The sequence below is a fragment of the Durotheca rogersii genome, assembly GCF_024521655.1.
Source record: "Durotheca rogersii strain YMJ 92031201 chromosome Unknown GGS23scaffold_2, whole genome shotgun sequence".
NCBI classification, from domain to species: domain Eukaryota; kingdom Fungi; phylum Ascomycota; class Sordariomycetes; order Xylariales; family Xylariaceae; genus Durotheca; species Durotheca rogersii.
Window position 1 is genome coordinate 2,189,529 of NW_026251233.1, and position 23,123 is coordinate 2,212,651.

The following is a 23,123-nucleotide window of genomic DNA, read 5'->3' on the forward strand; positions in this document are numbered from 1 at the left end:
GCTTCCGTCGGCGCCCTAGTGCCCCGGCCTTGCAGGGCTATTCTAACTAATACGTGGTATTACATCAACACCCCAAAGGACAGACGCGACGACAGGTCGGCGAGTGCAAAGCCCGACAGCTCCGAGAGCCCAGGCAGGCGAGCGTCGAGAAGAGGCCCATGCGTCGTCCGACCTGGCGGTTAATGCCGCCTTTCTCCTCGTCATCGCCGTGGTCGCCCTTCGCGCTAGCCCCTTTCTCTCTCTCTCTCTCTCTCTCTCTCTCTCTCTCTCTCTCTCTCTCTCTTATGGCCCCCTCCTGCGCGATCTCCTCCGCAGGGGGATCGGGGGCCTGTCGGTCCCGTTATGATTCGTGCCCGCCGTGACGATGGGATTCCGCCCACATGCGCGCGCGCTGGTCGTCGGACCCGGACGAATGGGAGGGATGGGCGCCATGAGGAGAGCCAAGGTACCTATAGGCGTGAGGGTTTCATCCCGAACGGGGGGTTGGCGTCTCTCCTGGGTAGGGTCTGCATAGTGTGGGAGGGATTGTGTAGGCCAGGTAGGTAGGTAGGTAGGTAGGTAGGTAGGTATGTTATCACGAAGACCAGTAAACAAAGGATACCTATTATCGGCATGTCCAGGCGTGGAGGTATCGATACATCGAGGGCCACATACGGCCAGTATAGCCAGCCCTTTCGCTCTTACATCTTCCCTCCCCTCGGTACGCAAGACTGGCAGTGCGTCAGTGCCGTCAGCTGCTCCGTGGACCTGGCTAACCTTGTCGTATACGATGGTTTCGTATGTTTCGTGTCACAGGCATCCCTGCCTGGGTCAAGTCAACCAGCAGTGTTTTTATTTACTGGCTGAATTTGTACTTTTTGACTTGTGCATACACTTGGGTACCTAGATCTCGCGTCTGCCCGCTTCGGAGTTCTCGCCAGCACAAGGCGGACGTCAGCAAGCGATCATACGCCGCCGTCAGTAAGTAGGTAGGTAGGTATAGGCATCGCCAAATTAGGCATGGCTACCCACTACCTAGGTATATAGGTACCTCCAACCTCGACGACGTCGCCGATGCGTAGGTACAGCCAGATCGACACACACGCACACACGCACATACACGCACATACACGCACATCGCTGCGGACTCCCTCCGCCGCCGACGACCTGCGCATTTATCACGTACCTACGCACGGGCGAAATGTAGCGTGCCTACACGGCCACATGCAACCTGACGCGGACGTATCTTAATTTGATTGCATCTGCGTGGGGGGTGGGAAGGATTCCTGCCGGCCGGCGAGGTGTTCTGCGACCGCACCGTGCTTCTGCTTGCCGCCTCTGCTTCTGCAGTGGACGAGCTGGCGTCGTTTTTCTCTGCCAGACGGTCACAGAGCGTGCCCACGTGCACGCGCGCGCGCGCGCACGCACGCACGCACGCACGTATTCTATCTATCTGCCCGTCCGTCTGAACATGCCTACATATTGGAACCCAAGATCTACACTGCATAGGTACCGTATACCTACCCACCGGCCGGTCCACGCAGACAGCTGGCAGGACGGACATGATGTGGGATGGTGGATAGGGATGGTGGATAGGGATGGTGGGAGGTGGGTGTGGGTTGGATCGATCCTCATCTCGACCTATCCATCTCCTCGTCCGCCTGCCACCCTGAGGACTCGTCGTCTGGGTTAGCCTGTCTCGTCGGCCCATACTCATTCGCCCACGTACGCCTTTTTTTTTTTTTTGTTGGGATCTGCTCACGTTCATCGGTGTTCGTGGGGACTAAACACTTACATGTCCGCGTATTTGCCCGAGTGGCAAGACAGCCCTCCTTCTTTCTCTTTCTCCACCGCGCGTTAGAGATACCCATGTGAGCCCGAAATCCAGTAGCTCTTATGTAAACAGTTAACCCAGGTACAGCGGCTACGTGTCTCCAAGTACAGTGCTGCCGATGGCGGACAAGCGACATACTCTAGGTGCGAGCTACGCGCTCCTCTCCGCAGATGCTCCCCCGTCGCCTCGCCGATAGGGAAATACATAGGTAGGTAATACCGATAACGAAACGACATTTCACGCGCGCGCGACAGAGAAGGCGACGTCGTCGGGAGGTCGAATGGAAAAGTGCCAGAACGTCTTGGCGAGTAGGGGTTCTCTTTCTTGGCTTTGCGAGCTTTCTCTCCTCCCGGGCTTCCGGGTCCCGGAAATCTCGAATGCCCAGCCTGCAAGACGAGCTGCTGGCGAGATGCCGAGCGCCTTGGCGAGATGAGCGAACGGAGCCCGGCACCGAATTGCGATTCTTTTTCTCGAAAAGGCAAAAAGCAGGGAGCGAAACTGGGGAACGGGGGGGAGGAGATAAAGATCGAAATAATGATAATAATAATGATAGGTAATGAATAGTAACAATAAAAGGTGCCGCTGCTGTACCTAGCTATCATACCAAGGTACGCCCTGCGATGGTTGCCGCCACTTGCGTCGGCCCCCTCCCCCCCTCCTCTTTATTTCCGTCGTCGCGCAGCGCGTTACAATCACCGCATGGGGTCACGCCACCGACGTCTTAGTCGACGGCGTGAGGGTTAGATCCCAGACGTGGCGAAAACCGCCGATCGAGGACTAGGCCGAGGCTGGTGTAGAGAGAAAGGAGTCGCCATCGAGGAGAGAAGAGGGGCCGGATCGCGCGAGACAAGCATTTTGAGTCAGGACCCGGCCCGCCCACGTCGCTACGACTCTCCTGCTCTGTCTGTCTCTCGTTACTCATCTCCCGCCTGTCGCGCGGTGCGATGCGTGCGAGTGAGACCTTCAGCCCTAGGCGACTTGACTAGTCTCTGACCGGCCGCCCGTGGCGACGTGATACTGCGTAAAGCAGACAGGTCGGTCGGCAGGCGGCGTAGCCTGCCGCGGTAGCAATAAAGCAAGCCGGCACGCCGGCGAGAGGGTCGACCGAAGAGTCTTACCAGGCAGTATCATTAGCAGACGTCGTCGTCCACTTTCCTGCGTGTGGTCAGGGAGTGTCCGTGTAGACCTGCTGTTGTCGTCGCTGCCGCCGCCGCTGCCGCTACGTTGTAGATGTCTTGAGTGCATCCGCGAGACTTTTCATAGCGTGCCTCCCCGCTAGACCACACCGACTACTAGCTATACCCACTCGTCTCCTCCCTAACCTACCCCGACGAGACGGGACGCCCAGCCAGTGTCTCCTCCCCGCTTCTCATGTCCGTAGACACATGCATACATACGTGCCCTCTCTCGCTCCGCCTCGAATTGCCTTATACGGGTGCCTTACCGTCTGAGCTATTACCAACATTTCTGCTATGCTCGATATCGTATCGTCTCGGGTTACCCTTCTCATCCGCCCACCCACTTCTTCACTCACTTACTCGCGCTCTCTTTCTCTCTGTATATATCCCGCAGAAGATAACCAAGTCTGGCCAGGGTGTGGTGGACAAGGGGGTGTTGCGTGTCTGCGCAAGTGTATGTACATGCGTGTTTGCGCCGAAGTGCGTGTTGGTGTGTTAGCAAGGCGGGTGTGTCATGATAGGCACATCAACCCCCCCCCCCCCCCCCCCTTTTCCGTCTTCGAGTTTCCACATGTCAGCACGTCCTGCCTGGTCTGGCCTGCTCCATCTACCTGTCCCATGCCATGTCACGCTGGGTTGGTCTACCTTACCTGCCATCCTGACTGTGCACGTAGCCAGCCGTTGCGTATGCATAGGCGTATGGACATATGCGTGTTGGTATGCCGGCGTACACCACGTACCGGCGTAGGCTTGACACACATACCTACAGGTCCTATACCGGTGACATGGTGTCTATGCCGGTGGGTGGTAGGCAGGCAAGCAAGGAGGTAAGCAAGCGGGCAAGCAAGCATCCCTTCGTGCGCTGCGTAACCCTCCATCGTGGCATGGGATAAAGCTTGATCCGTCTTAGCTACGGTTCCGTAGCATTGGACCGGTTCGGCGCTCCTAGGGACGTCCGCACCCAAGGACACTCGAGGCAATGCCAGCCGGGACGACACCTAACCCTTCCGGCAATCCACTTCTGCTACGGTACCAGCCCCGGCGCTTTTCTCTACGGTATGCTGTATGCATCCATGTATGCAGAGCCATCGCAGGGGCTGCGGCTAGTGATGGCTTTGCTTAGTCTAACTCCTCCCTGCCAAAGCTGCCGTCTTTTCTCCCCGAATCTATGTGTCTGTTATAGATACGTGGGGGGAAAGAGGGGGAGAAGCAGGCGACGAGACGGGGGCGGGGGCCAGTCTCGATCGCGTAGGTGAGGAGGTAGTTATCTGGGTCTACCGGACTCGGGTAGAATCTATCTACTCCCAATGAAAGAAGCAGTATAGATTCCACACACACTATCGCGCATATTGTGTAGACTCTTAAGGTTCCCCCCGCCCTCGTGCTCACTCGACGGGCCTTTCAACGCTAACAAAGGGGGGAGGACGAGAAGAACGCGCGTAGTTCACACCCGGGGCCTAGTCAGGGCCGTTCTTCCCGCCGCCCTCACTCTTTGTCCTAGACGGTATCCGATGTACAGTGCCGGTGCGATCTCGCCACGCACGTAGGACGCCGGCTATACGGCACAGTCGGCAATTATTTCTTCGACTTCCACGGACTCGGTGCTGAGCCAAGACGGGATCGCTGCGTGGATTTACGATGGCTGCAACAGGTAAATCAAAGATGCTCATTTTACGCCACCTCCTGCTACGACAGCTTGGAGGCGGACGGGTTCCGCAGTGTTACTCTTGGCAGAAAGCCTCTCCTAAGATGAGAGAGGTAGCTGCAAGAAGGGGCCACTAATATCGTACCGGAGTTCTGTGGTAGGGTATGTATGTCTAAGATATACCTATATATTATGCCTACTTTAAGTGCTCGCCGTCACATCACGTCATAACTCCGAGTTACTCCCTGGGGTGAATCATACTTGGTGATGGGTTGGGGTCGATGGTCGTATTCGTAGACAATTCGTCTATCTAGGTGACATGATCCATCTAAGTAGTGGAGGTTACCAGAGATCGAGGCTCTAAATCGCCTTGGTGTATGTTGAAGCCTAGTTTCAACCTGAGGGCAAGTAGGATCTACTGCGGTCGGGTGCCCTGGCCGCTAAGGATTCCTAGTACAGACGAAATATTCTCTAGATGGTGAAGAAGATGAGGAAGCAATATCGATAGCTCGAAAGTAGCTCTCGTGGTATGCTTTAGCCGGGTTGCTGTCGTAACTAGTGCCTACAGCCTCTCGACGGAATGCTTATGCTCAAGACGTGTACGGCACCTTGATGAAATTGAGGCCTTCTATGCGTGTATTTGACTTACGGCCTACACAGTGAATGCAGACCTTTACGGGCAGGAAAACCAGCACATCGCGACGAGCCGCAAGAGAAGCGTAAGATACAACGTGGTGTTCATGAAAGACGAATAGGGGCAGCTAGCATCTGGCTCACTGTATCTGGAGTATCCGTATAAGATTATTACAGGGCTCAAGCTGTCTCAGCTGTTGTCACATTCTGTGGATCGTGGATAGAGGTAGTCAGAACGTCCATGATGCGTAGCACTTCGTGCCTTCACATATCCGAGGAGTTGGTATGTAGTAGGCTCGAGAGCTCCGGCGTCTCTCGCCTTGATTCTTTATAGCTGAGGCCCGCGGGTAGCAACAGCATCCCAATAAGATGTCTCGGCACATGACGGACTGAATAAACACCGTAGCGCTCCTCCACACTAGCAGCCTCGATAACCCAGTCTCCCGAGCAGCATCCCAGCCATATTCGCGCGCGCTCGTCCCTCATGCAGAGCATCCCCGACCGCCCCTATCCGTCAGCCTCCCCTCTCCCTCTCCCTCTCCTTCTCCTTCTCCTCCGCCCACGCCGCCAATCCCTGCTCCAAGGCCGCCACCAAGCTCTTCGCCCACGCCGCGACGCCGCCGCGCCTCCCCGCGGCCGCGTCCTCGGCGAAGCTGACCCTCGCGGTCCACCAGTCGAGCCAGGCCTCGGCGCGCGCGCCCTCGGGCGCCGCCAGCAGGCCGACGGCGACGTCGACGAGGTCCGGGCGCCAGCGGTCGCGCCAGAAGGCGGTGGCGCCGCAGCGGGGGCAGAACTCGCGGCGCACGCCGGCCGAGCTCTCGTAGCTGCGCAGCGGGAGCCGCGCCGCCGGGGCCGAGAAGTCGAGGGGCGCGAGGGCGTCGCCCCCCCCCGCCGCCGCCGCCGCCGCCGCGTGCACCAAGATGTTGCTGCGCGGCACGAACGCCCACGTCTGGATCTCGAAGCCGGCCGTGACGCGGCACGAGCGGCACGAGCACGTCCCCGCGAGGTACCTCGTCGGCGCCGCGCCCGGCGCCGCGCCCGCGCCCGCGCGCAGCCACCACTTCTCGTCGCGCGGGTTCGCGACCGCGGCGCTCGGCGCCGCGCAGTACGCGAGCGTGAGGTCCGGGAAGTTGGAGCGCGGCAGCCGGCTGGCCGCGTCCGGGCGCGTGATGCGGAAGCGCAGCGTGCCGCAGCGGCAGCGCGCCTCGAGCGCGTCGTCGCGGGGGGCGCCCGGCCCGCGCTCGCCGCCGGCCGGGTCCGCCGGCGCCCCGGCGAGCCGTACGAAGCGCGCCAGGCCGCCGTCGAGGGTGTCCGCGACGTTCGCGTGCCCGACGCACCGGAGCAGCGGGCGCTCCTCGCCGGCGTCGCCGTCCGCGCCCGAGCGCGACTCGTCGGCGGCTGCGGCGCGTCCGATGATCACCCCCGTAGCCACGCCCCACGCCTGCCCTTCTCCCTCGCCGGTCCGCTCCTCGCCAGCGGTGGTGGCGGCGCTCGGGGCGGCGGGCGCTGCGGGCTGCCGCCGTAGCTGCTCGCGGAACACATGGCACCCGCACCGGTCGCAGAAGTAGCGCCGCGACAATCTTCCTCCTCGGCCCCCTCCTAAGCCTTCTGATTCATCAGCGGGTGGCTCGGCGCTGGGAGGCCGAGGGGGATACGCGGTGAGGCCGCTCAGCGACTGCGGCGGCTGCAGGAGCGGCGCGTACGAGACGCACAGCAGGCCGGAACTATGGCGGCACGTGTCGCAATGGCACAGGTCGACGCCGCACGTAAGACCCGACGGCGACGGCGACAGCGCCAGCGACACCGTCTGCTTCGCAGCGCCGCAGTGGCACGAGATCGAGACCTCGGCACCGTTAAGCAGAGACATGGTTGGTGTTTCAGTGAACGGTTCGGCCGATTCTAAGCTCCCACCATACGAGAGAGGAATCAGCTGCTATGCGGTAGTTTTCTACACCATGATGCTCCATCTAGATTTCTCTAGTTGACCTTTGCCCTCCTATATATACAACTCCGGGGATAGACTAGCTCACCTACTTACTGTAGTATTAGGAGGACGACTTCAAACGGTTATCAACCCCCCTTTTAAATACCAAGACCCGAAGTTTCGCCGTCTCGTGTACCTGATAGGCTGATGACAATTCTAACGTTCCAGCTCGGTGTTGACGCGCGTGTGGTTGTACTCCCCCCTGAGCGGGGGAACCGGAAGTAGGCTCCGTCTATCATCTAGACGTGGATGGTCTATCATCTAGACGTGGATGGTCAAGTGGTTGTTAGAGATATCTAGGTGAGGTCTAAGATTTCAGTGCCAGGGCAGCGGAGACTCGGTCCGTCGAATAAAGGTCGATGCCGGTAAAAGCGCGGCGAATCAATGATACCCTTGGATGGTAGAGTGATTAATTATTCTCTTCGGCATTTCATACTTACAACTTTATATAGCTAGGTCGAAGACCGCGCAGATACGGTATTGAACGAAGCAGATAATACAAGCGGAAGAAGATATATTGTGATCAGCACGTATTAGCTGACCTAGTCTGAGTTGTCCTCCGCGGGCAGTCATGCCCGTGTCCTCTTATTTTCGTCCACACTTCACTGTTACCATGCATGCGCTGTTTTTTTTTCTCCTTGGTTCCTCCAGATCTTCAGGAGTATGGTAGGTATACTAAGTATACCTGAGCTTAGACCATACACGATCCCGCCCGCAGATGCTTAACACCTAAAGAAAAAAAAATGATATCAGTGGAGATTTGCTCTGCGATGAGGTTGCCATATCAGAGGGCTTGAGTCAAACAAGCCCTAGCGTGACATGCGGCGAGGCCTTTAGACGGTCGCCTCGTTGCCCTCGCTCGCAGGCTTCGGGACCGACCTCTCGGCTTCCCTTTCGCCGTCCTTGCTTGATGATGCTTCCTGGGGAATCGGGTCATCCCTGACAGCCCCTTTCTTGGTCTCCTGATTGGCCCCCTCGACGTCGGGGTGTGGCGGCGCCACGCCGGCGGCGGCTATGTCCTCGATTGGCACCTCTACTTCGTTGCCGTCGGCGTCGATGAGACGGGTCCTCGTTTCGTACCTAGTCTTGAATTCGACTTTGCCTTCAAGCGCCTTTACCTGCTCTTCGTTGAGGATGTTTCCGTTCTGGTCTCGGTATTCGATCCTCTCTTGGCGTCCGATCACCTTCTGGTCCTGGGGCTCGAACTTGGGGGCCCCTGAGATTCCTGCGTCCGGGGTTTCTTGCTTGTTCTCGGCTGCTTGCTGTTGGTTCTTGTCGCCTACGACGGGATGGGCTGTCTGAGAAATCTGGCTCGGACTGGCACTAAGTCCCGAGTATGCGTCGTACTAAATGTATATATTAGTCTACCGTCTGTCTCAACAGTCCTGCACCCGTACGCACGCTCTCGGCGTTTGGGTAGAATACGTAAGACGGTGGTGTCAACTAGGACGGGAACACACAGGAGCCTCATCCGACTTCAACCCCGTCCCCTTACTGGCATGCCCAGGGGAGGGATACTCACGTTCTCCAAGAAGGTATTGCAATCCCAATCCCAGGTGTTGAATAGCTTCACGCGATTGCATTCAGACTTCGTCCAGGGATTTCCGTATGCGAGGGGTGAATACAGGGCAAATACAATTCCGGAAATTGCCAAGAGCGTAATCACACCAGTCTTGTTGACCTTTGGGTTCCCCCTGACCCCCGGAATCGGGAACCGGGCGGTCGCGAAGTCGAAGATTTGGCAAAACGCCATGATGCCGAAGAAGAGAGCGGGGAAGTAATGGTGTAGGAAGAGCTGGCGCTGCATCAAGAAGAAGGGGAAATAATGGAAGGCCCATCCAAGCACCGAAGTCCCGATCTCATAATCGAATCGCTTAAAGGTAGAGCTAGAGTAGTCGTTGCAACTGCGCTGCCATCGAAGAATGGCAACTCCCTTGAAGAGCACGTAAATGACCACGGCAAGAGTTGCAGTGTACCATACGACAGGATTTCCCATCAGGTAGATCTGACGGTGATCCTTACCCCAGAAGTTGATACCGCGACGGAGAATAGGCCATGACTCAGGGCGAGAATCCCAAGCGTGAGACTCGACGAGACCTGCGTTCGTCTTCCACATGACCTTCTGCAGCTCCCAGAATTTTCCGAGGAAGCCGGGGTTGACATAATTGACTTTCTCGGCATCGGCGGCAAGCCCAGGGTGCGAGTTAGATTCGATATACCACAGACTATTGGGGACGGTGCCTCCCTTGGCGCAAGTGACTTCCTGCTGCTCGGATGCCCAGTCGGGCAGCTTGACCTTGTGAGAGAAGAGCACGCAGCCGGTCATGATGTGAACGAGCCTGAACTTGGTCTGGATCGTGCGTAGCCGTTCCTTGGCCACAGACCCGAGCGACTGCTTCTTGACGATTTCGACTCGGAAGAGATCATTGGCATCGCCGCCAAACCCCTCGTACCCGTAAGCAGATACTTCGTTCTGCCAATCCGCCTCAGTGACGGGAGGCCGAACATCATGTGAATGAAGGCGACGGTGAGTGGCCACGTGGTACAGCCGGATCACATCGCCGTCCTTGATGTAGTTCTCGGTGATGTTTTTCACGGTATCCCAGGCGTTAGTTCCATTAATCGCCTCGCCGTTGGCATCAAGAGGTTGAGTCTGGTTCTCGAACAGGAATATATTGTTGTCGTCCTTGTGAGGGTAAAGCGTAATCTGCTGCTGCTGACTGCCGGTGGGGTACATCAAGGGGTGAGAATGAAGGTAGCCTCCCTGGGTGTTGACGTGTCGGATAGTTACGCGGCTGCCAAAAGCAACGTCGACCGGTACATCTTGCATGCCCTTGTTATTCAACGTCGCCTGGAATTCGGAGCTCATGAATCCGTCGCCGTCACCGGGGTTAGATAGGCAGAGGAAGTGAATAGAGAACATGGCCATATAGAAAGTGATAGGGATCACAATCAAACAGAAGGCACGCGCGAGGAAGTGCTTAGCGAAGATGCGCATGGTGACGGTCTTCGTGTCCCCGAGCAACACCCACAGCTGTACAAGGGTCAAGGTCCCAACCCAGGCGATCGTGAACAGGCCCACCCACTTGATGCTGACGGTGATTCCCATTCCTAGGCCGGTCATGACGAGCCAGAACCACCAACCGGCATCGAATGCCTTCGAAGGCCCTTGCTCATGTTGGTTGGTGAAGGACGAGAAGGCGAGAGCAGTGAATGCAGTCGCGGCAACGAGCGGGGAGTCGAGGAGAATTAGGCGCGCCTGGGTCAGGAGACCGTTCTCTGCATCGGGTATGAGCGCAAATTCGGCATCGGGTGTCTGAGATGGGGTGGGGAATGCCTACCAAAGACGATAAAGGCAGCGCCGAGCGCGGCGGTAGCCGTGCGGCAGCCGACGGCCTTCAGAGTCAGAAACATGGTCGGGACGAGAGCAATGCCGCAAAGGGCGGGGTACAATCGCATAGCTACGTAGGGAACACCGGGTTCGAGATAGTCCTTGCCGATCTCCTTAAAGTCGAAGTCGCCCTTGAAGCCGGCGAGCCAGCCGAACAGGGTAATGAGGAGCTTGGCCAACGGCGGGTGGACATCCATGAAGAACCTGCCCTTGATATACTTGGTCGCGAAGCCGCCGAAGCTGCAGAGAAGACCCAACATCAACACCGGCCAGGCCGATACCTAACGACGGGGAGACACTTACTGGACTTCGTCGAAGACCACACTCGTAGGCTGGTAGATGCGGAACAGGCGCACAATGGCTCCGAGGATGGTCAAGACGAGCATGACCTGGTAGTCGGAGACAGGCAGAAGGAAGACATCGTTGTCCTCGACGCCCTGGGAGGTGTAGTCATCGTGCGGCTTGTCGACCTGGTTCTTGGACTTCGGAGGTGCGTAGAGCTCGCCCTGGGGCGGCGGCGGCTTTGCCGAGGCTGGCTTGCCCATTGTATGCTGGCTGATGCGGGACGGGATGCGATGGTTTGTGAGGAGGACGGGTCGGGACGGTGGGGGAAGGGGAAAAGCACACAAAGAGGTGTTCGTGTCCTCTTCTAGACTCGATTCCCCGTCGCGGTGGCTCCGCCGTAACACCGCAGGCTTGCGCGGACGCGGCACAGGGAGGTAGGTAGCACAGGCCGAGATGGAAAAACCGGGCGGATTAAGGAAAGTCAAGAGTTAGAAGTCGTCATTACAAAAAGATGGAGCGGAGAAGGGGTCCCATCAAAGAGAACGGGAATGGTGAAAATCGGGTGGTCTCCCCCCCTTTGGATGGCAGTGCGGTGGGAGGAGGAAGAAGAGGAAGTTCTAGAAGGGCTGAAGGGAATAAGGGGGTAAGAGAATCGTGAAGCCTGGCAATTCTTTTTTTAATTCCTTAGTAGCGGTTTTCTTGTCTTGGGGGCGGACGCTGACAGCCTCTCTCTGCAGATAGGTAGCAGGCAGTCTGGCCTTTCTTCGACCTCGACGGTTGCGACGGGCTGGCGGTTGCTGGTCCTGACGCTACCTGTCTAGCGTGGGCCGGTCTGGGGCAAGGTAGACAGGTACATCCGCTGCCACGAGGAACGGCGACGGCGGCCGGGTACCGCACAAACACGACGCGACTTCGGACCTAGCCCAAGTCGGCTTCCATGATGCTACAGTGGCCTTATCCAGGCGAACGGATTCGCGCCAGGGGGGTCAGGGCCCGTAGCAGTACATGTACCTCCCACCCAGCTGCATTCGCGAAGTCCAGCTGCATCAAGTACATGCGCTTCTGTGCAGGTCACAGAGTACCTCCAACTACCTAAGGTGGCTACCTGAGCATGACCCGCCTCACATGCCGTCGATTGGCTACGCGTCCTCGCGTCGACAGGGAGTAACATAACCTAGTAACGTGGGCGTACGAGGTGTACGTAGTAGCTATCTTAGGAGGTAGGTACCTCTACCATACTACTAGAGGCTTACGAGGTACCGACGTTGTACCGTAAGAGAAGACGTCGCCTCGCACCCGTACCTCGTAACTCTGGAATGCGGCTTCAGACATTTGTCTAATGTGCGGCAGATTGGAGTCATCAACCTAGTTGTGCCTTTCATCATTACCGCAAAGCCACCTCCGGCAACCTCCTCGTCGATGTGTTCGGCATAGACTGAGGCGGCTATCGTTTAATTAGGTAGTTGCAAGTTAGAGGTCAGGCAGGTTAGGAGGTACATCTGAAAGCCCGCGCAGACCCCGGGGGTACCGTAGGTACCTGCCTGAATATGAGTACACAGACGGTAACAAGGGGATCCTAACGTCGCCTATTTGAGGTATCGATACGCGGTACCTGTATGTACCTACCTGAACCCCTAACTCAAAGGAACGTTGCCTCTAAAGCCTTATTAGCCCTCTAGTACCATTGGCTCGGCCTACGGACCATTCACTTAATCCGCGCTCGGCGGCTGTGGCGGGCTCATGTCATCGGCTGGTGGCTGGATGCGAACTTGACTTGGATCCGGCCGACAATTTCGTCGAAGCTCCTGCTGCAACATCGTCGCGACGTCTTGGCCAATACCTTTTTCTTGCGCCTCCACGTACACCTTCGCGTCCACATCTCAGCCGACGCTCCCTCGCTGTCATCAATATGGCTGCTACCACTAACGGTGATGCGACGGCGATTTTAGATGAGATAAAACCCCCCCAGGGCCTTGTTTTGCCCCCAAGGGAATTTCGGAGTGAGTGGCGGAATGGGATCCTCCACTTCGCCTCGCGCCGAGCTCACACTGACCCTGTGCCGATAGACATCCTCGAGAAGACCGCCGGGTACGTCGCTAGAAACGGGATCGCCTTTGAAGATCGCATCCGAGAAAAAGAAAAGCACAATGCCATATTCAGTTTCCTCAGCAATGCCGACCCCTACAACCCCTATTATCTGTGGAGGCTGAGCGAGATTAAGGAGGGTCGCGGCACCGCCGTCGCCGCTGGCCGGGCCGGCGAAGCTGCCGCTAGTGTCGAGGAGAAGCCCGCAGGCCCTCCCAAGCCTCCGGACTTCCAATTCTCCGCGCGTATGCCCAACATCAGCGCCCAGGATCTCGAGGTTGTGAAACTGACTGCGCTGTTTGTTGCAAAGAATGGCAGGCAGTTCATGACCGCGCTCTCCCAAAAGGAGACTGGCAACTACCAGTTTGACTTCCTCAGACCGAATCATAGTCTTCACAATTTCTTCCAGCACCTCATCGACCAATACTCCATGCTCCTGCGAGCTGGCGGCCTCGACGGCGAAGGGGGCAGGGTTCAGCAAGAGCGGGTCGCCGAGCTCCAGCGGAACGTCGATGACAAGTACCACATATTGAATCGCGCTAAGCAGAGGGCCGAGTGGCTAAAGCACCAGGAGGACGAGAAGCAGAAGAAGGGAGAAGAGGAAGAGAAGGAGAGGTTGTCGTACGCTCAGATCGATTGGCATGACTTTGTCGTCGTCGAGACGGTCGTCTTCACTGAAGCCGATGACCAGGCAAACCTGCCTCCGCCGACCTCCCTGTCTGACCTACAATACGCCTCCCTCGAGCAGAAAGCTAGGGTATCCGTCAGTGCTAATCTGCGTATTGAGGAAGCTATGCCTACGGACGATGACAACGCCTACAACGCCTACCCGCCACAGCCCAATTATAACCTCCCACATCACCCGGTGCAGCCAATACCGCACGTTCCCGGAGCACAACCGCTTCCGTCTGCGCCAGCTCCCGCCCAAAGTGCGTATCATATGGCCCCGCCGCCGCCACGCCCGAACGGCACCCAAGAGGACGAGGAGGCGCAGCGGATACGGGAACGGGAGGAAGCTCGATTGCGTATGCAACACGCCCAGGCTGAGGCGAAGGGCGGTGCCGCCCCGATGAAGATCAAGGAGAACTACGTGCCCCGCGCCGCTGCCCGAGCCGCCAATCGGCAGGGGACCCAGATGGCTCTCTGTCCCAATTGCAACCAGCAGATTCCTATGAACGAGCTAGAGGCTCACATGAGGATCGAGCTGTTGGATCCCCAGTGGAAGGAGCAAAAAGCGAAGGCCGAGTCGCGTTACGCGACTACCAATTTGTCGCATGCCGATGTGGCCAACAACCTGAAGCGATTTGCCAGCCAACGCGGCGACCTGTTCGACGGCGTCACGGGGCAGCCCATTACGGAGGAGGAGATGGCGAGAAGGAAACGGGCTGCTATGAACAGCTTCGACGGCAATCCTGACGGCAGGAGCCAAGCACACCTCAACCATATGCAGAGCGTCAACGTCGACGAACAGATCGCGCGGATCCACCAGCGATTTGCCAAGGACGGCCAGCAGGGCCACTGAGACCAGGCGGTCCGGGAATCTTCACCCGTCCCAAAAAAAAAAAAGCATGTATTGTATGGAGGAAATGGCCGGCGCGCGGAATCACACAAAGTACTACGGAGGGGGGGAATGGGGGGAGGGAGGATCTCGCTGACGGGCGGAGCGCCTTGAACCACGATGACATCCCCCCTCCCCCCCCTCCTACCCGCAGGGTCCATTCCGCGACGACGGGAAGCTATCCCTCGTGCGGAGGAGTCCTGCGCAAGGCGATGATGCATCTCGGTCGGAACATTACACAGGTAAACAACACCCTAGAAATCATAGCTCGTCTACACAAAATGCTCATACTCTAATATAGCTCTGTCTGCACCCGCGGTTGAACTTTGTATAGTGGCCCCGCTCCCTCCCCCCAAAACTGTCCCGAGTGCTGTCGTGCCCATCGTTATCCTCCGCGGCGAGGTGATCCTCCCCCGCTGTGTCGGCGTGTAGCTGTAGGTAGCGTCTAGCGCGTGCGTTCCGGCCGCCGACTGCTGCCGCCTCGAGAGACCGCGGCGGGGCGGGGATGCAACCAAGCGTGTTTTTTGGTCCATCTGCATATGTACGTGTTCGCACGCAGCGTTCGTATACCCATAGAAGGCGGAATATCGACGCATGGGCGTTTCTTGCTGTAATACATGTATATATATGTGTGTGTAGCTCTCCGGTAGTCATGATCATATCAGGATACAAATACTACAATTGACAGTGCATCAGGGGCCTCAGTTGTCATCCGGGTGTAGTTTAACTTTTGTACACGATTCGTACAATTCGGAGGGATCCCCCCGCCTGCCGAATATTCAGCCTCCCTGCCGCACCCTTGCCACCGCAGCGGTCCCCCGCCCCCGTGTCCCTTGGGTAGTGTGCCATTTTTCTTCTATTCTACTGCCTGGTCTCTGCCCGCCCGCCCCCGCAGTCTCATTCGACGTCTCCGCCCTCGCTGTCCTCTTCGTCCTCGTCGTCTTCCGCTTCGGAAGAGGATTCCCCCGAATCCTCGTCGAGGACGTCCTCGACGATCAGGTTCCCCGACCGGCCGATGGCGTCGGCCAGCGTAGCGGCCGCGTCCGGCTCGTACACCCGGCGCGGCATCAGCGACGCGATCTGGAACCGGTACTCGTGCTCGTAGTCCTCTGGCTTCTGCGGCGCCTCACCCTCGCCGCTACCGCCCTCGTCCTCTCGCGGCTCTACGCCGTCCTGCTTCCCGCTCTCGGCGTCGAGCAGCAGATCGTAACACTCGACAAACGCGTACAGCTCCTCGACCGTCGTCGCCGGCGCGAACCGGCGCACAATCCTGCCACCGCCGGCGGAGCGGGCCTCGGGCATCTTGAGGGCGAGGCGCACGACGCCGCTACTAGCATCCGCGGCGTCCGGCTCGGGAGCGACGGTGCTCGCGCGCCAGCGGCGCCACTGCTCACGAAGCACCCGGCGGCGCTCCGCGGCGGCGGCCTCCTCACGGGCCTTCTTCTCGGCGAGGGCGGCGGCCTCCTCAGCCTCGCGGCGCAGGCGTGCACGCTCGCGGTCGCGAGCGAGCGAGCGCTCGTATGCCGAGTCTTGCTCCGTTCGCAGGGACCGGGCGACCTCGTGGGCGGTGCGCTCGGCCCGGACTCCAGCCAGATCCGGCGCGTACTTACCAACGGCGGTCTGTAGCTCGGAAAGGTATGTCGCCGGCGACAGGGGACCAACCAGACGCTTGACAATGCTCATGCGTGTGCTGGCCCCACCGCCGCCGTCCCGAGGTGTGAGGCACACGAGGCACGAGAAGGGGAACTTGGTGCAGTTGTACTCGGCGGCGACCTGGTAAGCCTCCGAGTCAAGCACGTTGCCACCCCAGAGCACGATGTTGTTCGTCGGGTCGCTGATAAAGCTGACGACCTCGGGCGAGAGCAGGGTCTCCCGCGTAAAAGACTCGGTATCGTCGTGTTCAGGTGACATCAAGACGATCAGCAGGAACTTGAGATCCTTCTTGGCGAGGTCGAGCGCCTGGGCGAAGCCACCCTCATAGAAGGGCAGGCTACTGCTCCCGTACTCCTCCTCGAACTCGCGCTTGAATCGAGCGGCCGTGTCGCGCGGCATCAACATGCGCCGGCCTCGCGTGCCCTTCCAGCCGCTCGTCATGCTCGTGGTCAGGGCTCGGGGTCGAATCGAGGCCGGGAGGAAGGCGAAGATATATAGGAAAGTTCGGAAGAGCGTCGAGAAGGCTCGGTATCCGAAGTTAAAGGGAGCGAATATTATAGCGAGGAGGAACGGCGGGCGGTGTGTTGTCGGAGGCTGCGGCACAATTCGGGGCGCGGGATCGGGTCTGAACCGTGGAGGTAGCCGTCCGAAAGGCTGGCCGGCCGTCACGAAGGACTCGTGCAGATTCTCGTGCCGGATTTCTTGCTGTGGGATGTGGTTCTGTGTTGCCCTGGCCTCGGCTACGGGGTCTGGGCCCTCGCCGTCAAAGAACTTAGCGATCGCTATCTGTACGTTCCATTGCGATCTCTCCAGCAGGGGCACTGCGTCCTTAACGTCTTGTGCCGTGACCTGGGTGTATTGTTCGAGGACGGACTGCTGCTCCTGAGAGAGCCGGCCTATATCAACATCGGCGTTGTTGCTCGCCATCTTATCGGTGTAAGTAGGTAGCTAGGGCCCCATGCGAACGAAGCCGGAAGATGGCTGAGAGGGAAGCAAATGACACGGGTTCAGCCGCGGCTTCTGTCTAAATATAAACGATCGATCGATCGTAGATACGCAGCAGGTCCTAAAAACCAAGTGATCCCCTTGCTCAATTTAACCTCCGGGCTTTGACCCAACGGGAATCGTGTGTGGATGTCGGGGTTATATTCGAACGTAGCCCAAGGCTACAGGTCGGCTGGTGCGTGACAAGGTTACAGGCACCGTATGCTATCGAAACCCTGGATGACCCTTACGTAGCAGTTTCAAAGGTCAAGTGAAGCATCGCGGCTAGGCGTGGTTCTGACGATCAGGATAGGCCGAGTCAGGGTTTAAATGGTGAGCTGGTGAGGATGCCGTGTTCATTTGCTGCCGGGCCCACAGGAAGACGAGATTGACAGGTACAGGCAAAGGTGACGACAGCAGAGCAGAGCAAGCGAAGACGGAGAGTTGTCCCTGGCTAGAGACCGACGCCGACTCAGTACCTCCTTCAGTCCCCAAGGTAAAAGTCCGACGCCAAACCGGGGCTGGCCTGTACTATAATGTGAGTTGGACGCCCGTACTCTTCACAAGTACAAACCTTAGGCTGGCAGAGGTAGGTAGATAGGAGGTACCTATGCTAAGCAGGTACTTGGAGCTGGCAGATATCTGCAAATCTGCCTTGCATACAAAGGCATGTGCCTCCAGAAGGCAGTCTGTATCCAAGGTACCCACCCACCCAAGGTACCTACAGGCTACTGCCTTCAGATTGAATGATAGGGAGTGGAACTTAAGCCTACCCTAGGTACCTTTATTCACGCCCAGTGCAGGTACCTGCCACCTCCCAAGGCCAGGTACCTGAGCTAGGAGGTACCTACTAATATCACGGAAGGGTAAGGCAAGGTACTAAGTACATGTGCCACGCAACGCACCACCACCACAGGTACCACCTCACACCTACATCGGACTTATGAGTAAACAGGTAGAAGAAGGCTCCTAATGAACGTGCATTCCGAGGTAAGTACCTTAAGTACCGTAGGCTAACAGGCACACACCCACCCAAAGGCATCTATCATGAAACCTCCCCAGATACTTGGGTACCTATCCATCTACGCAGGCCAAGGCTGACGGAGAAGGGAGAGGGCAAATAGTGCTTCTTGGCAACCACCAACCAATCAACGGGTCGTCTGTGGTGACTAAGCAGCCGTCATCCCACTACCACCTCCGAGATTAGAACCTCAACTATTAGATATACATATCCGTTCACTGCAGTTAATTCCAACCCGCCCGCATCCTCTCCTTTGTATCCCTTATTGCCGCCCTCGTCCACGCCCTTCTCGAGGCCCAATTGATCCTCGCAACTCCCCGTGGTCAACCCTCTCCCCCCGCTCTCTGTTGCTTGGTCTATGGGCGGGTTCTCGCCCTTTTTCTGCCGGGGAAAATGGGAGTGCTTTGAGGTCTTCTGTAGGTCCATTCACGTCTCCCTCCTCTGCCCCTCCCACCCGGCCATCTGCACCCGTCCCCAGCCAGGGCATCTGAGTTAACCAGGTTGCCCAAATGCACGTAGGGGTTGTATGAACAGGGGCGGCGACCACCTTCCTCCCGACCCGACCATCAGGACTGCTCCATGACGAGAACTCCCAAGCCCTCCCGTACAAATGGCGAACACGCGCTTCGGAACTGCGGACAGAGGGAGGCAGATGGCCTCTCCAAGACCCAAGACACGCGGTAAGTGCTTGCACTCTCCGAATTGACAGGCGCGACATACATGGCCAGCCTTTCCCCCTACCCGCGTGCCTCTCGGAAATAGATGGATGCTGTTGGGACCCCTTCTGACGCGACAACCCGCTCCTTCTTAGATACAAAGGACACTCTCTGTCGGAACGTCTTGATATATGGCCATTGCCGCTACGAAGACCAGGGATGCGCCTTCAACCACAATAAGGACACCTCTAATTTGATGGACACGTAAGTCATTCTATGCTTGCTTCACTCCTCTTCGGGTTCCTTACTCCTCCCCGTTCCTGTATCCGCACCACTGGCTCGATGTCGTCTTTTGCGGATTTGCTCGTTCGAACCCCTACCGTAGTTCTGGACTGGCCTACATAGAGGAAATAGATGCCAGCGGGGGATAAGTGGCAAAGAGCCAGGGCAGTTGTCGTTCAAACCCCGGGGTAGTGTGCGTGGCCAAACAAGGGCAGGCCAACTCCGCCATCTTTTTGGGACCCCAGTAGAGCGCTCGTCAGCCGATCCTGACAATGACGATCAGAGGTGGAACGGACGGCTCTATTTCCGGGGAACACTCCTCTCCAGGTTGTGGGCGACGTCAATTCTCCCTGGACGGCCTGCCCTTCGCAACCCAATCTCCTGGTGCTACTACGTCTGCAACAGGCAGAACGCGCCATTCGGAAGCGAGACGTCAGGCGTCCTCCTTTGTTGGTCCCCAACCCGTCAACCAGGCACAGCACGCAGCGGATGCAATAGCTTGCCAGGTTGCTCGACCTGAACAAGGCTCAAATTTCTCGTCCCCCGATCGACCATTCCACGTGGACACTACTCTGGACTCCCTGTTTGCTCGTATGCCTGAGGCCGGGACAGAGCATGCAGCCATGTCTCCGTCTCGCAAAATAGACACAGGCACGTCGCAATTATCGAACCCGTCCCAGTCTACTCGGCAGAGACTAGGAGGCGTTGCGACTAGTACATCGAATTTGGTAGCTGCTGGTTTAGGGGCGGCCAGGAGCTTTAGCAATTCGCTCGTGTCTTCGTATAGTGATCCTACTGACCACGTATCTAGTGGTAGCGCAAAAAAGTCACTGAATGTCGATTCTCCGTCGTTTACCCCCTCTCAACTTGGAGGCAAAAAGTCCAATTTTTCGACTAATGCCACACCTTTCACCCCCAGGGGCGCCAACGCCAGTGAGTAGGCGGATATGCGACTTTTCCCGCTGAACGCGTGCTCACTTATACGATAGCCACGACTACTGCCCTGCAGCAAGACACAGGTGCCGCGTTATATAAATCGGCTCCGTTTGCAGATTTTGCCCCCCAGAATTATGATCTGAACACGGCCGTGAGTTCCAGATGGTTCCTCTCTGAATCCGGAAAATTGACAGGCCTAGACCACGACCAACGGTTCGACGGAGAGCGGATCTCTCGGCTACGATCCATTTTCGATGCCTAGCGTCAGCCAGGCGCTTCCATCAACACAGTATAACCCGTACGCCGAAGAACATAACGCTTTAGCGGGAGCCAGTGCGCCGTACTTCTCTGCTCCCAATTCGTATACAACCCCGTCACAGCCCGTAAGGCCCGATCCCCTAGTTGCCTCCATTTGGATTCGTTACCTAACTACTTAAAGCTTCAATACCATCTCTACTATCCGATCGCTTCCGCGCGAGAGACTTTGCAGCCCTACCAGCGACAGGTACATGACTTGTTCATTCCCGAGTCACTCCGGGAAGACCTTCAGAAAAAGTCCGAGGCGGCTAGACAAGTCCTCCCCAGTCAGCCCGGGGTACAGCTGCCCACCCTTCAACATTACCACTCTCTCGTTCCTTTAGATACAAAAATTCGAGGCACAACTAGTACCTTCGGGCTTTCCAGCTGGGTATTTAAAGCGACGTCTCGTAAGAACGGCAATATTTTTTGCCTGAGACGTATCGAAGGTGAGAGTGCTCTCTAGCCCACACGCGGGCGGGTCCTAACTGGATGAATGGCAGGATTCCGCCTGACGAACGAGGAGGCAATCAAGGCAGTGAACTCGTGGAAAAAGATCATACACCCAAATATAGTCACGACTATAGAAGCGTTCACTACGAGGGACTTTAACGATAGTTCTCTCGTATTTGTACACAACTATCACCCATTGGCAAAGACTTTGGCAGAGCACCACTTCCCCAGTAACCGATATGGCCGTGCAGCTCCCGTATCGGAGAAGGTACTGTGGGGATATCTAGTCCAGCTTGCCAGCGCGCTCAAGGCGATTCACAAAGCGAAGCTAGCGGCACGATGCATCGATCCTAGCAAGGTGGTGCTAACAGATAGAAACCGAGTCAGGCTCAGTGCGTGTTCGATCCTAGACGTGCTGCACTTTGAGGTACCTCGTCGAGTGGAAGATTTACAACAGGACGACTTCATTAATTTGGGCCGGCTTGTGTTAAGCATCGCAACCAATACGCCCACACGAAATCTCGGCGATATGCGGCTACCTTTAGAGCAGCTAGGTAGGACATACTCCCTGGAGCTGAAAGAAAGAATATCTTGGCTCCTCTGCCCGCCACAAACTCTAGCCGGGAAGACAGCGGAACATTTGGTCTATGATCTCGCCCAGCACGCAGACGACATGCTAGTGGCGTCGTTCAACGCCCACGATGAGAATATCGCACACCTGAGCAAGGAACTCGAAAACGGCAGACTAGTGCGATTGATGGCAAAGCTGGGCTCCATTAACGAACGGCCCGAATTCGACAACGATCCTAGCTGGGCCGAAACTTCAGAACGCTACACTCTAAAGCTGTTTCGGGACTACGTCTTCCATCAAGTTGACGCCCAAGGAAACCCAGTTGTAGATCTAGGGCACATCATGAGTTGCCTCAATAAGCTAGATGCCGGCATCGACGAGAAGATTTACCTTACAAGTAGGGATCACCAGTCGACATTTGTAGTCTCATACAAGGAATTGAAGAAGCAAGTCCAGGGGGCCTTTGGCGACCTACTTAAGGCGAATAACAAACAGCAGGCAAATCGAAGCTACTAGGATGGTCAGGCGGCTGCCGTACGCGTGGGGTCGGCAGATCAGTCCCTGTCAGCCCTCGACACAGAATCCACATCTCATACCGGCAAGACTTATATAGCAAGTGGTCTCCCAGGCGCGACCAAAGTTGGAAACGATACAGGATTTTAACGATGTTCAGCAAGGAGCTTGTTTGGAGGTATCGGATATCGAAACACGTACTGAAAGGAGTACCCAATTACAAGAACCTACGACTTGAGAGAGAGAATGCAACCAGGCAAAAAACAAGACGGCTGAGCGTTTTCCACGCAACGACGTCGACTCAGCCCCAGTCCCCATATCTAGTCGCCGGCGATGTACCGACCATTCGGAAGGGAATTCGAATGTGCCTGATCGAAGATGTTACCACAGCTCCGTGAAGGGAATTTGGACGAAGAGGCCAGGAATCGTGGCGTAGCGTATTGGATGAGATCAGAACGGCATTTCAGTCGAATGGCGCTGATTCGAATGCAGAGGAGAACGCTGAAGCTCTCTCTGTTGCATCAGGACTAGTTGGAACTGCCCCTCCCCTCCCTCCCTCCTCTCACCCTCCCATAGAACAGGAAAGGGCCATGTGAAGGCTGGTAATATCAAGGGGACAGTTAAGCCGACAAAACACTTGCTACCTTTTCTTTATTTTTTTGATCTTTTCTTCCCATTTCTCATCCCAGTTCGGACAAAGCAGTCGCGAGCGCGCGCACACGAGAAAGAGAGAGACGCACGCACACAGGGGGGAGGGGGGAGGAGATACGTGGAGAAGGGAGCTCCACGCTGGAGGAGGAAGACGAGGTAGAGCTCTCGCCTCATGTCGTCCCCGGGAGAGAGAGCTCGCCGAAATAGGAGATCGCCAGCTTAGAAGCGTATACAAAGTAGAAACCCGAAATTTCCACACGCTCCTTATATAACCTGCCCCCCCCCCCCTTGGACACCGACGGGGACGCCTAGCGCTACCCCCGAGGTAAACATAAAATACGTAAATGCTTCTCAGATGAGTGGAGAGGGAGGTGATGGTGCCCGAGTAAACGAATAAGTACCCAAGGTAGGCGAACAACTGACGTCAAGTGAGTGTTGCCTTAGGTGTCCACGGTGTCACAGGGGTAGAGAACAGAGATCGACGGATAAGCAAATTGGGGGGGGGGGGGGTTCATGTTATCATCATATTGCGAA

General features: G+C 57.1%; 7 protein-coding genes across 7 annotated transcripts; 3 read left to right on the plus strand and 4 right to left on the minus strand.

Annotated features, from left to right (window-relative positions):
- Nucleotides 1-228: 228 nt before the first annotated feature.
- GGS23DRAFT_549425 (uncharacterized protein) lies at nt 229-542 on the plus strand (the record flags this gene model as incomplete). Its single annotated transcript, XM_051515218.1, has 1 exon — nt 229-542. A coding segment is annotated over one exon (314 nt), but the record flags the coding sequence as incomplete, so codon positions are not given.
- A 4,807-nt stretch (nt 543-5,349) lies between these two features.
- Nucleotides 5,350-7,611, minus strand: GGS23DRAFT_612805 (uncharacterized protein). Its single transcript, XM_051520518.1, has one exon. It carries the CDS (start codon nt 7,134-7,136, stop codon nt 5,784-5,786), a length of 1,353 nt encoding a protein of 450 aa, XP_051376387.1. The 5' UTR covers nt 7,137-7,611; the 3' UTR covers nt 5,350-5,783.
- Nucleotides 7,612-7,631: 20 nt separating this feature from the next.
- On the minus strand, nt 7,632-11,689 carry GGS23DRAFT_549437 (glycosyltransferase family 39 protein). The gene is made up of 4 exons (XM_051515219.1): nt 10,948-11,689; nt 10,595-10,884; nt 8,776-10,532; nt 7,632-8,599 (listed from the first exon to the last, which is right to left on the minus strand). The coding sequence occupies exons 1-4, from the start codon at nt 11,187-11,189 to the stop codon at nt 8,087-8,089; spliced, it is 2,802 nt and encodes a 933-aa protein (XP_051376388.1). The 5' UTR covers nt 11,190-11,689; the 3' UTR covers nt 7,632-8,086.
- Nucleotides 11,690-12,704: 1,015 nt separating this feature from the next.
- GGS23DRAFT_549441 (Pre-mRNA splicing factor PRP21 like protein-domain-containing protein) lies at nt 12,705-15,247 on the plus strand. Its single transcript, XM_051515220.1, has 3 exons — nt 12,705-12,929; nt 12,996-14,814; nt 14,874-15,247. Exons 1-2 carry the CDS (start codon nt 12,839-12,841, stop codon nt 14,534-14,536), a joined length of 1,632 nt encoding a protein of 543 aa, XP_051376389.1. The 5' UTR covers nt 12,705-12,838; the 3' UTR covers nt 14,537-14,814; nt 14,874-15,247.
- GGS23DRAFT_549442 (uncharacterized protein) lies at nt 15,248-17,782 on the minus strand. The gene has a single exon (XM_051515221.1). It carries the CDS (start codon nt 17,150-17,152, stop codon nt 15,470-15,472), a length of 1,683 nt encoding a protein of 560 aa, XP_051376390.1. The 5' UTR covers nt 17,153-17,782; the 3' UTR covers nt 15,248-15,469.
- A 630-nt stretch (nt 17,783-18,412) lies between these two features.
- On the minus strand, nt 18,413-19,194 carry GGS23DRAFT_189189 (uncharacterized protein). Its single transcript, XM_051511699.1, has one exon. It carries the CDS (start codon nt 18,946-18,948, stop codon nt 18,493-18,495), a length of 456 nt encoding a protein of 151 aa, XP_051376391.1. The 5' UTR covers nt 18,949-19,194; the 3' UTR covers nt 18,413-18,492.
- Nucleotides 19,195-20,259: 1,065 nt separating this feature from the next.
- Nucleotides 20,260-22,018, plus strand: GGS23DRAFT_189312 (putative poly(A)-binding protein-dependent poly(A) ribonuclease). Its single transcript, XM_051511700.1, has 3 exons — nt 20,260-20,487; nt 20,544-20,850; nt 20,905-22,018. The coding sequence occupies exons 1-3, from the start codon at nt 20,359-20,361 to the stop codon at nt 21,939-21,941; spliced, it is 1,473 nt and encodes a 490-aa protein (XP_051376392.1). The 5' UTR covers nt 20,260-20,358; the 3' UTR covers nt 21,942-22,018.
- The last annotated feature ends 1,105 nt before the right edge of the window (nt 22,019-23,123 follow it).